The 14,581-nt window shown below is 34.8% G+C and overlaps 1 protein-coding gene across 2 annotated transcripts in view; it reads right to left on the bottom strand.

Annotated features, from left to right (window-relative positions):
• Nucleotides 1-845: 845 nt before the first annotated feature.
• PPFIA2 (PTPRF interacting protein alpha 2) overlaps nucleotides 846-14,581 on the bottom strand; it is a 465,096-nt gene continuing 451,360 nt past the window's right edge. Inside the window, exons 27-30 of one of the 2 annotated variants that reach the window (XM_026499958.4) lie at nucleotides 8,789-8,964; nucleotides 7,822-7,890; nucleotides 4,504-4,663; nucleotides 846-1,147 (exon numbers count right to left, since the gene is read on the bottom strand). In XM_026499958.4, the coding sequence (XP_026355743.1) occupies nucleotides 1,122-1,147; nucleotides 4,504-4,663; nucleotides 7,822-7,890; nucleotides 8,789-8,964 (431 nt within the window). In that variant the 3' untranslated portion in view covers nucleotides 846-1,121. Of the gene's footprint in view, nucleotides 1,148-3,188; nucleotides 3,266-4,503; nucleotides 4,664-7,821; nucleotides 7,891-8,788; nucleotides 8,965-14,581 lie in introns of those variants that run through there. The other variant, XM_044384552.3, reaches the window with a different exon arrangement.

Genomic DNA, 14,581 nt, shown 5'->3' with positions numbered 1-14,581 from the left:
TAGGTTTTACTTTGAAATCTCCCATATAAACAAAGAATAAACAACAGTAACACCACCAAATAAAGCCACAGGGAAGAGATTACTCTTCTATACTTTTATACACTATATATGTTAATCATTCTGTCTTTCATTTATTTCCTCTGATAAAGACTGACTTCAGGGAAGTCGCAACAAGGCCATCTTGGCTAGAAGCTTATAACATTACACAAGTCTGGCTAATGCCCTGTTACACTGACAAAAGGGAAAGGTTTCTGGGTTTTGTCTTTTTTTTTTTTTTCAATGGAAATGAGCCTCAGACTCTGCAGTGGTTGACATTCACTGAACAGCGCTGGCTGGCGGTTCAAGATATCTGATGAACATGTGGTTCTTTGTAAAGAAGTTTTTTTTCTTTTTTTTCTTGGTCCACAGGTAACAAGAGAAGATAATGTTTATTCCTTATAAATTTTTTTTTAATAATTGCTTTTGACTCCTGTAAACAGTTTAGCTCTGTTTTGTATTGAAAAGGAGATCGAGCCATCACAGTGCTATTTCTAAAGATATAGGACATCCCTGATTGCCTTTGAAAGATTATTTTTGGCTCCAGTTCCAGGTTAAATCATTCCTTTTTACATGATCAGAGGCAGGTTTTCAGCTTTAAGTATTGACAGACTTGAAGGAGAAACATATCGATTTGACTGTTACAATTCAAAAACTGTAAAAATGGTGCAATGGTAAAATACAAACAGTACTTGGAATTGTCAAATGTTTGCACTCGAGACTCCATGAACCATATATTTTATTTTTTTTAAAAATCATATTTATATCCATTTACATAAGACTTACACATTTAAAAAGAAATGCACAGTAATACATAAATGCCTAGTATATTACAATAAAACATGAAAAAACAAGTGGCTCCATTTCATAAAAGCATCTGTTGTACAGAATTTATGATGTGGATGGTGCTTATTATTCAAATGACTTAAGCATTTTCTTACAATTGTAGTAAACTAATCAAACTTAGTATCTGACTCCCCCCAGATCACATTTTCAGCTTGATAAGCCATTACTTATGGTTGTGTCCTTAGAATTCAGTCTTCACAAAGGTTTTCACTGTTCGTCTTCTGAGATGGTAGTGCACTTTAGGTAGAGTAGACGGAAAAGACATCTAAAATATTTAATGCACAGCGTTAGTCTACCGACAGCTCCCAGCTTGGACAATCCCCCTCTGACACCATTGGTGATCTCCATGCAGCCTGCCTACGTCTGCCCTGGGAGTCCGTGGACAGGATGCCAGCTAGGATCTGACCGAGAGCTTAGGTAATTAACATTTGCTCTTGCCGGATTTTGTGCAGGCCAACTTAGTAAATGATGAGATTCGCTCAAGTTTGCGGAAAGCATGGCGGTAAATAGAAACAAAGGTATTCACAGAAAATGTGAGCAGTCCTTTTGAAAAATTTAGAGCTTGCTCATCAGTGAGTTTGGTTGAGTTGACCTATGCATGGAAGAGAGTCATATTCTAGTTCGTATCTTTCAGAGCTCTTAAAAAGACACCTTTGTTTAATTGTGATGAAAACAATGGTAATAAATGACGTATGTTAAAGGATCTGTATCAGAGCTGTGGCATCACTGATTCTTTCCTGTCATAAGGAACTTAGGAAAAGCTCACAATTTCTTTTCCTGACACAAATGCAACACTAAATGATATGTTCTGAATTCTCTTAATAACAAAAGTGCTAACAGAAATTGGTTGTCCTAGATTAGGTTGTTGTAAATAAATACCTTTACCTCATTTAATGGTGAAAACTAGGAAATGTGAACTAGAATGCCATGCACAAAATACAGACTGCAAATAGTTAAAGAGTAATTCTACCCATCAGTCAGGAACTAAGAAGCAAGCACTACTCAACATATTAAATGGTCATTTGTAAATTAGTGAAGTATTCAGTTCCTGGGGAAATTATCATGTTATGTGTAGAAGCTATTACAAACAGTATTTTGGAAAGCCTCTTATTTAGCCAAATCATTACATACTTTAGATCATGCCTAATTAGATGCCAAATTGTATACCATAATTAAATTTTTAATGTTAGGTTTTACATTCTGAAATTAAATCTCTTATCAGAAAGCTTTTTGTTTTATCAGCAGCTTCAAACAGTGACCCAAATAAGGCAGCATACCAGCTCCCATATTAGGCCCCAAAGACCAACAATAAATTGCATGGAGCTTTTAGTTCAAGGCAATGAATAAAGAGCACAAGATGAGCTGTTCCTCTGCCTGTAACTGCTTCCTCTCCCCACCCCTGTGCACACATCGGCTTCTAAATATGGCTCTAAACATATGTTTCTAAAATATTAATTTATTATAAATGGTAAATATTTTGGTAAAACTCAGTTTTAGCTTAAAAAAGTTTCATGAGCACTTGAAATTTATAATCCAGGAAATCAGTCTAACTACCGACAGCTTTTCAGTCAAACTCCATTTATATATGGACTTGGAAGTAGATTCCATCAGGTAGGTATTTCTCTTAATACAGATGCTTGCTACCTTACCATTATTTATGAAGGTTTTGTCCTATTTGCCATTCTTATAATTTCACTTTGTTCCTACCCTGTAAGCCCCAGCTACTTAAAACTCATATTTGTTCTCAACAAATATAAATCGCATCGATGAAAAACAACATGCTAAAAGTTCAAAATTTTCAGTTATCCTTTTGTTTTTAATAATAAATCACCTCTAAGTCATTTTCCTGCCTCTGCTACCATTTGACTCTGTGTACCTACTAGAATCACTCTCTGCTTACTTCAGCTTCCCCTACCTAAAATATTCACTTAGAAGTGTGTTATTCTGAAAGTGCCGAACTGTCCTCCGTAAAATGCTAGGTGCGTCCACATATAATGCTACTCCAAAGTAGGTGACGGTGGCCGGGGCTGCGACCTGCTGATGTGTAATAAGAGAGTGACAGGCCTCCAACGGCGGGACCTCACATCAATCGGAGTGGGCACAGGGTGATCAGAAAGACTAGATTAAGAGCTACGATATTAAGGTTTGTCTTCTACCTTCTAGCAATCAGAAAGGGTTATCTCCCTTCTGGACTGCTAGGCCATCCCAAAGAGTATCGTGTATATTTACTAGTCTATGTAGGTCCCGCTTTTGGGTTGTTTGGTGTTTGTCAGCCAAGGAAAGCTACTCACAGCAAGTCAGTGCTGCCTCCTTTGAGTGGCGTGTCAACATGAGTATGTGCGAACAGTGGAGTTGTCTAACCTCTGCAGTCTTGATGAAGCAACTGCAAACGGAGAAAAGTGCTTTAGAGGAACTTAGATGGTCGAGCACAAAATCTCAGATGAGAAAGACGATCCCCTGCGTAAAGGGATCCTGAACATATCAGTAGACCTTCTTTCTCTCAGACATAAGCCACTCATATCCCTTCCCACTAGACCAAGTTACTAATGAAAATTCATTCCACTGTGATTCAGCTGTGCTTTCGAGTTGTTGTGTATTCCTTCTTAGACGAAGCCTGTAACAAAAGCAGCTCCCCACGGTGCTTCTGTTTTTGAAGCAAAGGTTGCTCCCAAAGAATTCAGTATAGTGGATTTTTTTCTCCAAGTATTGAAGAGCTTCTTCACTAATTTTAATCACATTAAATTCCTCATGAATTTTGTTAAAATGTTCCATAATATTAACAAGTTAGAAGACATGTAGATCAGAGATCATGGTTTAAATTGGAACTAATTTTAAGGGCCATGATAGCTATAACCTTGAAAAGAAATAATGACTCTAGGCAATTGTCTTAATAAAGAGAGTGGGACTATATATATATATATATATATATATATATATATATATATATATTTATGCCTAACAAATAGAAATAACTTTGTGACTACTATTTCAAAGTGGTCTCGCCTTCAGAATGGCTGTTTTCCTTTGTGAAGTATGTAACACAAGTCTAATGTCCACAGAAGGAAATAATACTAACTGGGAAATTACTATTGGCTTTGTGTTTGTTTAATTCTCTTCTCATAGTTGTGCTTGTTTATTTAAGGCCTTCTGCCTTGGTCAGAGGTGAAAATATCTGAATAGTCTGGGTTTCTAAGACAAAATATAAAACTCACAATATTCAAACACGTAGGGTGACCACGCAGTTAATTTCCATCCACTAAGGACCATTAGTCCAAATCCAACCTCTAACTAAAGAAATTACTTTGAGAATAGAAGAGTAAAGAAACACAAATCATGCAGATGAGTATTGTTCTTCCTAGATGTGGACATTAGCCAAAATTGTCCTTTTAAGGATTTTCTAAATTCTTTTTAAAAATGTGAACGAGGTGCCATGGGTTCATGCATTAGCCATTTACAAGAGTCTGGTTTTTGATGAAAGCAAAGTAAACTTCAAGCAGAGCAAACCAACTTAAGAATTCCAGAAAGCTATGCAAGGTCAGAGAATGATACTAGCATTTGCTAAACTGTTTTTTTTTCTTTCTTTTTTTTTATTTTATAAGCAGAAATGCAAAACTACTGTACCATCTGTTGTCATTTTCCTCGATTGCCCAGATGTTGTGGTTAACCTGAATCCAGCCGGCAGTGTTTCTGAGGACCCAGGCATCATGCTGATTCCATGTACCTCACGGGGGGGAAACTGTCTTCTCCATGTTGACCCGCGCCTGAAATTCTTGTCATCACTCTGCCAATACAAAATTATAATTTGATGCGATAACAAGTAAACTAGTCCAGGTACTTAAAACTGTGTGCTTAGAAACATGTAGTTTTGATGATTTATATTCAGTCTGTAAAGCATACATATGGAATATTGTGCTTTATTCTGAGTGTTCTACTGATTCCAAAATGATAACACACAGATTTGCAACAGAAACATTTTTATAAAAATGGTCCTGTGACTTCAAATCTAAGATTTGTTATCTACAAAAGTAAATAGTTTTGAAAATCTAAAGTGAAACCCCAAAAATTTTCTCTGAAAAGAATATTAGCTATTCTTTGTTACACTTCAATCCAAACTCATTTTACTGTATGAGATGACATATTTAGTTTAACAAGTGTTAGCCAAACTGCATTTGCCTCACAAATTTGAAGAACCACTTTATAAATTTTACTTTTATGTAAACAAGAGAAAGGGGCAAGCTATATTTGATATAGCCTGGATCATATGAGATACTATAGCCTATAGTTTGTGTAAGAAACTCTAAATTTGTCATTTGTCAGATTTCAGCTGATACTGAATTAACCTGTAGTTTACTGAAAAACCTGTGCAGCCCGGAAACTATCCTTTTAATAAATCCATGTGCTCCTTAGATGCCACTAAAAGCATATTATAATTCTGGTTGCTGTTTTACAAGTGTTAATTCTCGTTGCTGATTCTGTTATATCATAATGATACATTCTCTTCCCTCTCTGTGCATACACAAAGTGTCTGCTCAGATACAATGAACTTTCTCTAAATTCGTAAGGAGTGATATGTAACCTAATGTCTAACTAGTATTGTTCTTTATTAAACACAAATTATTCTTTGTGTCAAATTCTAAGGAATATATTAATCATCATACATAGATCTTATCTTCTTTTATCATTAAGTTTCTTATGTAGGCAATGGCTGTCTATTCCCTGAAGTTACAGCTCAGTATGTGGTGCTGACCCTCCTAGCCCAGGTGACTTCATTTTGGCGTATGGAATAATAGATCAATATTTAGCTCAAATTATCATCGTTATAAATGAGTAAAATATAAGGTATTCTTCATCATAGATTGCTAATTTAATTGACATTCAGAGTCATTTTGGAAAAGAAAATAATTTATGAAATTTTATACACACACACACACACACACACACACACACACACAATGTATCCATTTGCTACTACTGTATCCATTGTTCTACTAGAATCCTTTTTATCCAAATCTAAATTTTGGTTAGATTAGGTAGCCATTTTACAATTTAAGAGATGTCTGCTTGTCCTTTTTCTTAGCTGCCAGGTTCCACATGGTCCTAGAATTCCAAATGTTTATAAATAAAGAAAAGGAACAGAATTTCACAGTTGTGGCCTCTCTGATTTCTTGAATTTTGACACAGTTGTTGCATAAAGATAGATATTCTTAGTTCTACTAAACACTACATTACATTGTAGGGATATACAATTCCTATAAATGTATGGGTTAAGGACTGAAAAATAAGCAAGCTGAGGATTTAAATAATGACTCCTTTTGCTCTTTTAATTCGGTGTTACAGCAGAAAGTTAATAGGACCTACAAGCGACAACATCAGAGGAAAAAGTTTCCATGAGGCGAGGTTAAAAGATACCCACTTAATTGAAGTCCAAGTCTATAGAAGCACATGAGCACTTCTCAAATTCTTTTAGTGGAAGCTGAATGTCATCAGCCCCAGAAACAAGTACGCTCTGGTTCTGGGTAAGTTGTTTAGCTATTTTTGTTCACACTCAAAAAAATAAAAAACAAAACAAAACAAAAAACAACAAAAAACTAGGACAAAAGAGACTACAGGTTTTGAGTAATAAAATCATGTGCCATGTTTTTAACAATAAGAAAAAGATGCAGCATACCTTAAAGGCAGATAGTCACATTCCATTTAGACCTTTCTGCTTATTTATTACTTTCAGAAAGCAACACTAACTCTCTACCTGGCTCCTTTGGGTCAATCCACATTTTAAAATATAGCAATAGGACAGATCTTTAATAATTTTTATTAAAATTCCTTTTGCAATTTTAAAGCAAGGAGAATAACTGTGTTCAAAAGGACGTAGGGTTTATGTAGACTATCTTTTTGATTCAACAATTAAGAATAAGGACTAAAAAGACTATCAAACAACTTATAAAATTAAAATCAGTTAAGTATTAACTGGGTTTTAAAAATATGAATCATTATCGTGATTGGATAGGACTTTGAATTTGCAGGAAGTTGGCTGAGGTCAAGTCTGTAGAGCTAATCTGTCTATAACCTCTTCTGCAAAGGAAAGCCTGGGTTTTATAAACCCAAGATCATCAGTCCTGCCCATCTGAATGTGGAATAACTGCCTCATTTTAGGATTTGCTGGGTTCATTCACAAATTATTTTAATCAGCTTTTCTCTATAGCCAAGAAACATTATGCATCTCTGCATTTTCCACGTCATATTCACATTCTCTTCTTACTTCTTCCAGAAAGACCCTGTAAAAAACTCAAAAGGACTGTTAAAGTCCACAGCATCTATAAATGCAGAGTTCGCCAATGCCCCTGTATTCCTTATCTCAGGAGACTACTGACACGCTTATTGTTTTCCAAATAATTTTAACATGCATATATGATGTTTGGGATTCTTGCATTCCATATAACTTTCAACTCCTATGACTGTCAAACTGTTTTTCATATGTTTTTAAGGAAAACTCAATATTGCTATCTAAAATAATGAAAAGCTTCCCATTTACTGAAAGCAAGTTTTCTCTTCATTTTAATATCCTAAAATTTCCTGTGAAGATATACTGATATTTAAGAAATAAGCACACTCCTTATTAAAAAGCTGAATTTATCAGGATTAGTGTTATCATTGCTTTTTTTTTTAAATGTCACTCAACATAATTTTACAGTCACAGCTCATGAAAGAGCCTGTTTCCAAATTACTTCTTCATGTTCCTAACTGCTGATATGATATTTATGAATTCATAAAGGTTTTTCCAAAACCAAATGAGTCATAAAATGTAATACTTAAGAACAATACTGGGGAAACTTCTATATTCTATCCAGGGGACAAGCATCTGATTAATTTTTGAGCACTACTCCTTGAAAGACGCTTTACTTGTACTCTGAGATCCCTTGTGAATGATACAGAAGGACTTACTTCGTCTAGTCGCCGTTCAGTTCCCAGAGCCAGGAGGTTATTGTATTCCCTTTCAAGAATCTGCCTTGCCTGTCGACATCAAAGTACAGTTATCATTGCTGAAGTTGCATTTTATTTTAACAATCTTAGAGATTACATTCGAGAAAACATTACAAATCCTATTTTATTTATGGGGGCTTAAGTTTTTAGTCCTCCATGTCTGTGAGCCATTGTAAGTTTTAGTTATAAACATAAGGCAGGGCAATTTTCTTTAGTTTATGGACAATGGAGAGATAGTCTCGCATACATGTCTGAGGTCAAGGGGCACTGACCTCACTTTGTTACTTTAGTCCAACTGAAAATTTTATATAAACTTTGCAATATATAAAAACAAAATAAAAAGTGAAGTTGACTGCCAAATTTTTATCACATCTACGCATGATATTTATCACATCTATTCTTAAACCTGGCCAATGATCATTATTTCGGGGAAACTTGAGATAATTAGAATTCCTATACCCTATCTCTGGATATCTGATTTCTTAGTCCTGTGATGAAGCTTGCAGGCTTTCTTTTAAGTTTTTAAGGAACTCTGATGATTTCAAATAATTATCCTGGCTGGGGAATCAGTGGCATCCTCATTGCTAAGTGTCTAATTCAGACATGTAAATAGAAATGAACGCCTCTCAGGGAGGCAGAGACTGAAAGCCATCTGCCAGGGATATCGTTTTGGGAAATCTGGCATTCAGGTGGAAGGCTGGACTACATAACCTCTAAATCCCTTTTCCTGCTTAATTTTATGATTTTGTTTTGGCTAGAAATCCAGTGGCTTCTAATTAAAACCCCAATGACAAATTTCAAAGGTTGAGCTGAGCTAACTTGCATTAGGAATCATGAATACACAGCCGACTTTTGTTTTTTCTCTAAAAGTTTAGTTTATCGTTATATGAATTAGGACACAGTACAACTACAGCATAAAGAGGCTTGCCTGGGTGTTCTGTGTGGGAATCTGCAGTAATAAAGCTAAGCTGCTGTAGTCAAAGTTCTCATCCAGGGCTATAAGTGAGCCATGCACACCACTTTCAAGAATATTATTTGCATATTCTCGAAGTCCAATTGCTTGTATCCAGCGAATAACTCGATCATTGCTCCACACCAACACATCTAGGAAAAGAGGTGTTATCATTTTAGGCGGCAGTATTTTGCATGATATACAAACCCACTGGCTGAAATGAGCCACAGGTGTCTGGCCAAGTCAGAATTTATGCCGATTTCTTTATCCGCTCGCTGCTGCACCTGCCCCCTCGTGCTGCACGTATTTACCGTTCCCATAACTCACCTATGCTACTTATAGCCTAGGGGAAAAAAAAGTTGTCATTTGAAGAGTGCTCGTTATCACTGAAAAGGACTGCCATCCTCCAAAACGCAATGTCTCAAAGTGTTTCCTGTTTCATTCTAGAGCTCTAGGGGTCTGTCTGAAGTTCAGTGATTTTACCACCAGATGGGGACATTTCTCATTTGTGTCTTGATCCACAGCTATTCAGTAAAGATGGCAAAATGAGAAGCTAATATGGTTCTTCATCATTGTTTTTTAACCATTAAATACTGCATATGGACTAGAGATACTTTATTCTTTTTTTTTTACCTGAAGCAATAAATCCAAGAACAGAACAGTAAGATAGAAAGGGGATTCCATAGTTTGCTACTTATCCCACTACTTTGTCAATTCATTATTTTTCAATCACATACTAATGCAAAAATCAAGCATTCAGTCAAGTCACAAGTTGTTTTTCCTTTTAGGTTGAAAAGTAGTATTTTACTGAGGGATAAAACACTTTGAATTTTACTTTCTAAAACTAAAATCTTCAGAGAAAAATGTCATATATGCCTTTCCTTAGACTAAAACATATTAAAGTATATTTTATCTTTTATTTTTTCCATTTCTTCTCATTATGAGTTGATAGTATTCTACATAAAAACCAGTAAAATAGAAGAACCAGAATGTTCTACAAAAAAGAAAGAATGTTAAGGAACTTACAAGGGAATGTAAAAAAATGAAAACTTTTTTCCCCCTAATCCTGTAGAAAGGGAAATGAAGCTCATAATTTACTATTACAGTAAAAGTTGTTTTCCTGTCAATCTTTTTTCTTTTTGAATGAAACATATAGCTTTTCCAGAAAAAAAAAGTATATATATTATATATATATAATATAAGTATAAAAAAAGTATATATATTATATATATATAATATAAGTATAAAAAAGTATATATATTATATATATATATATATATATATATATATATATATATAATACTTTGGGAAATATTCTTCAACCCCAACTGTTTATCTGCCCTCATCTTCCCCCATTTAAATTATAAATGTCTACAAAAATCAGGGTAATATTTGGGTTTTGGGGGGACTTGGGGGGTAGAGAGTATTTATATATTGTTTAAGTTTTTCAAAAGCATTACTCATTTGTCCTAATGCATTCAATTATAATCAAGTTAGGTTTGTGCATACCATTAAAGCAATAAAGTGATACCTCTGCCCTCATGTCATGTTCTCAGTCACTGTCCTCATGTCAACAGTAACCAATATTCTAACTATTCTTAAGCACAGATTAGTTTTGCTTTTAAGGTTTGAGATTTTTGAGCTTTTTATAAATGAAATTGTACAGTAAGTACTTTTGTGTCTGTGTCTTTCACTCAATATAGGATTCATCTGTTCTATAGGAAATAGAAATACCTTGTTCATTTTTATTGTTATTTAGTATCCCACTGTATGATTATGCCACAATTGATCCATTCTACTGTTGATGGACATTTGGCTAGATTCCACTGTGGGTTATTAAGGATAGTGCTGCTTTGAATATCCATATATATGCTAAATAAATTCCACTCTCACAATTTAAACCCCCAATGGCAATGTATAAAAATCTGCATCTTTATCGATACTTTGTATTTTTCATATGTTTTGTTTTATTTGCTTGTTTTTAGCCATTACGATAAATTTGTTGTTATGGATTGAATTGTGTCCTCCCAATATTCATATGTTGAAGTCCTAATCCCCACTACTTCAGAATGTAACCTTACTTAGAGATATGTTCTTTACTGAAGTAATCTAGTTAAAATAAGGTTATTAGGGTGGGCCCCAATCCAATACGATCATTTCCTTCTGAAAAGGGGAAAGTTGGAAATAAGATATGCACGCAAGGAAAACAAACATGAAGATCAAGGCAAAGATCAGGGGGATGTGTTTAAAAGTCAAGAAACGTCAAGATTAACAGAAAACCAGCAGAAGGTAGGAGAGAGGCATGGACCTGGCTCTTCCTCACAGTCCTTAAAAGGAACCAACCCTGCTGACACCTTAATCCAGCCTCCGAAGGGAGACAATATATTCTGTCATTTTCCAGAAAAAGTATAAAGAACACTTTGGGAAATCTCGTAGCTTTTCTATTGAAACTTTAAAATAGCCTTTATTTTTAAAGAGTATTTTTAAGTTCACAGCAAAATTGAGCAGGAAGTACAGTGTTCCCATATACTTCCTGCCCCCATAGATGCCCAGCCTCCCTGACTACAAAATCCCTCACCAGAGTGCTACATTTGCTACATTAGACAAACCTGCATTGACACAAAGTCCACAGTTAACATGAGGGTTCACTCTTGGTGGTGTATACAGGTTTGGACAAATGTATAACATGTATTCATCATTATAGCATCATACAGAATAGTTTCACTGCCCTAAAAACCCCCTGGGCAACATTTACTTATTCCTCCCTTTCCACTAACTGTAGGCAACCACTGATCAATTTTTCCTGTGTCCATAGCTTTACTTCTTCCAGAATGCCGCATAGTTGGAATCATATAGTACTTTTCTTTCAGTTAACCGTATGCATTTATGGTCCCTTCGTGTCTTTTCACGGTTTGGTAGTTCATTTCGTTTTAGCCATATTGAATTTTTATATACAGACCCTGCTAAATTCACATATTAATTTGAATTATAAGGCGTATCATTAGATTACTGGGATCTTTTCTAATCCTTATATTTTTTTTAGTTCATGAGGGACATGTGAAGAAAGACTCATAAATGCCCGCTTCCACAGTCTTATTACCATTTCCTGTTCCAGCCAAAGCAGAATGGATTTCTTTAGGGAGTAGGATGTTTATTGTCTCCCTCACACTTAGGGGTCTTTCTTTCCCCAAGCCTTCAACAAGGCTAAATAAATAAATAAATAAATTCAATTCACTGGGTCTCCCTGGGTCATTCCTAAAGTGTATGTTTTCCTCTGAGTTTTCATTAGTTTGTTCTATTGAGGTGTTAAATCTCAGAAAATGGGATATAAGTTGGTTAGAATTCTATTTTGGTTACATAAATCAACTACTATTGATAACAACTGATTAGTTCAAACTATTGGTTGCACTAAACTTGCACTTCAAAATTTGGGCAGGTATGTATAGAACTGATGACAGCATCAGTTCTCCAACTGCTTTCACTAAGTGCAGTATTTTTTAAAACTAATGTGACAACGGTTTCCTCAGAAAATAACAAAACCGTCCAGTTCCCTTTGCATCAAGTGGATCTGTACGTAGGAAGTGTTTTCCAGAGATGGGTTTATATTTTGATAGTCTAAGACATTTGTATTTACCATATTTCTGCGAATATATCTTCACTGAAAGTCCACTGCCACACCTGCAGCAAAGAGTCCTCAAATTCATAAAATAATAAATAGAAAATAATCCATTTATTTACAGGGTGAAGGTAAATAAGGCACTAATTTAAGCTTTATTCTTTTGGAACAACAACTTACTTTTTTTTTTTTTTTCCATTTTGTAGATCAGGTCCCCTCCTATAAATCTATTTTCAAGCAGAATTTATGCCCTGACTTTAAAGTTTTGTAAGGATCCTCTTGACCTCAACAATAAATGGCTAGACATCAGTGTTGACTGTTTCCTAGCAGCAAATTAAATGTTAGTACATTCCTGATAGTCACATGGTCCCCTCATTTCAGAAAGCTGTTTATTAAGGTCAAGGTTAATTAACACTTCAGATAGTAACAGAGACCCCTTGTCAGCGTCGAGAGTTATTCCTGCAAATGTCATTGGATCTGTTACAGGAAACAGGAGCTATTTATGATCTCACTCATGGCCTCCTCTCATATGGAGCTGTCCGTGTACAATCATAGTGAATCACAGCAGTTTTTCTCAGGGCTATGCTCGAACCAGTAGCTGCCAAATACTAATACAATATTTGGTGTAGGGCCAAATGGGTAATTTCTCCTTCTTTTTTACATCTACCTACATATGAAGCATTCCATGTGGTGAGACCAAGCATAATAAAGTCTAACTGGAAAAAACACTTCAGAAAGAAAACTAGAAAGTGGTATCCCATGGGTAAAGTCTATTTGTGTGCTAAAACATCTTTTGTTAGGTCAAGCATAGATTTCTTTCTAGGTTCTTTCTTTAATCGATTCCTTCCCAAATTTCAATTCAACTGAATGACAATATACTGAAAACAACCTGCAATTTCCTGGGGCCCCAAAATAAAGTGAAATCAAACAACTCAATTTTGATAATGGAAAAGCACTTTTTTGCTCCTAAGTAATGAGTCAAATGAACTGTTACAAGAAATCCATTGTGTGTCTATCTACTCTCAAATGAACCGTATTTTGAAAAATATACTAACCAATCACCTTCACGTGCATTCAAGCCCATTCTACTAGAACTAATGTGCTGTCCCAAAACTGCCAAAGATAAAAGTAATTTCTTTATTTTTTATTTTTTTACTTTAATGTTTTTTTTATTATGTTAGTCACCATACAGTACATCCCTGGTTTCTGATGTAAAGTTCGATGATTCATTAGTTGCGTATAACACCCAGTGCACCATGCAATACGTGCCCTCCTTACTACCCATCACCAGTCTATCCCATTCCCCCACCCCCTCCCCTCAGTTCGTTTCTCATTTCTGACATTGTTTATCACAAATGAAAATGAGAGAAGTCTAAGATAATCCTAAAAAATAAAAAAAGTGCTAAACTGGAATGGGAAGGGAAGGGTAATGTAACATGCAGTACATAATATTTTCATATTTAAAGTGAGCCCCATAACCTAACATAATAAAAAAATTATTATTAAAAAAATGAAGTACATAATATGAAAAAAACAATAAAAAAATAAAGTGAGCCCCAAAGGAAGTGAAGATGAAAACAGAGACTCATGCCTAACTATGAACAATTAATGTACAAACATCTATTGAATTTGATGAAATGCTCCCACATATCAACTCCTGGGGAACAGTAAATGGAGACACTGCTTGTATCCAAAATCTACTACAAAAAATTTGTTGATATTTCCCTTAATGAGAATTCTTTTCCTTTAAAAAAATATAAATGGACCTAAGTGGACTGATGATTTTTACCGAAAAAGACTCATAGATACTTATACCCAACAATTAAATTTTCTCTCCTCAATAATAATAAAAGTAAAGTGGTGTCTAGTAAGTATAAGATCTAACATGTTCTTTTGAACAATTCTTTCCCCTGTATATTAAAGCACTTCTCAACATTTAGACAATTAATTATTAAGTATAATACTTTTCTAATCTGTAATAGGGAGTGTCTTATTCAAATCAAACCTTTTTGTACACACAATAGTTGCAGCAATTAGTAATGCTTCTGAATCATTTCTTTGACTTACAATTATAGCTAAAATTATTAATGGATTAGTCTCATTTACAGAGGAGAAATCTCTGTGTAACTTCTATATAAAACCGTATATAATTT

Source organism: Ursus arctos, unplaced genomic scaffold (assembly GCF_023065955.2).
Source record: "Ursus arctos isolate Adak ecotype North America unplaced genomic scaffold, UrsArc2.0 scaffold_21, whole genome shotgun sequence".
Classification (NCBI taxonomy): domain Eukaryota; kingdom Metazoa; phylum Chordata; class Mammalia; order Carnivora; family Ursidae; genus Ursus; species Ursus arctos.
Note: the sequence above shows the minus strand (reverse complement) of the source record. Positions and strands in the feature narration are given on the sequence as shown.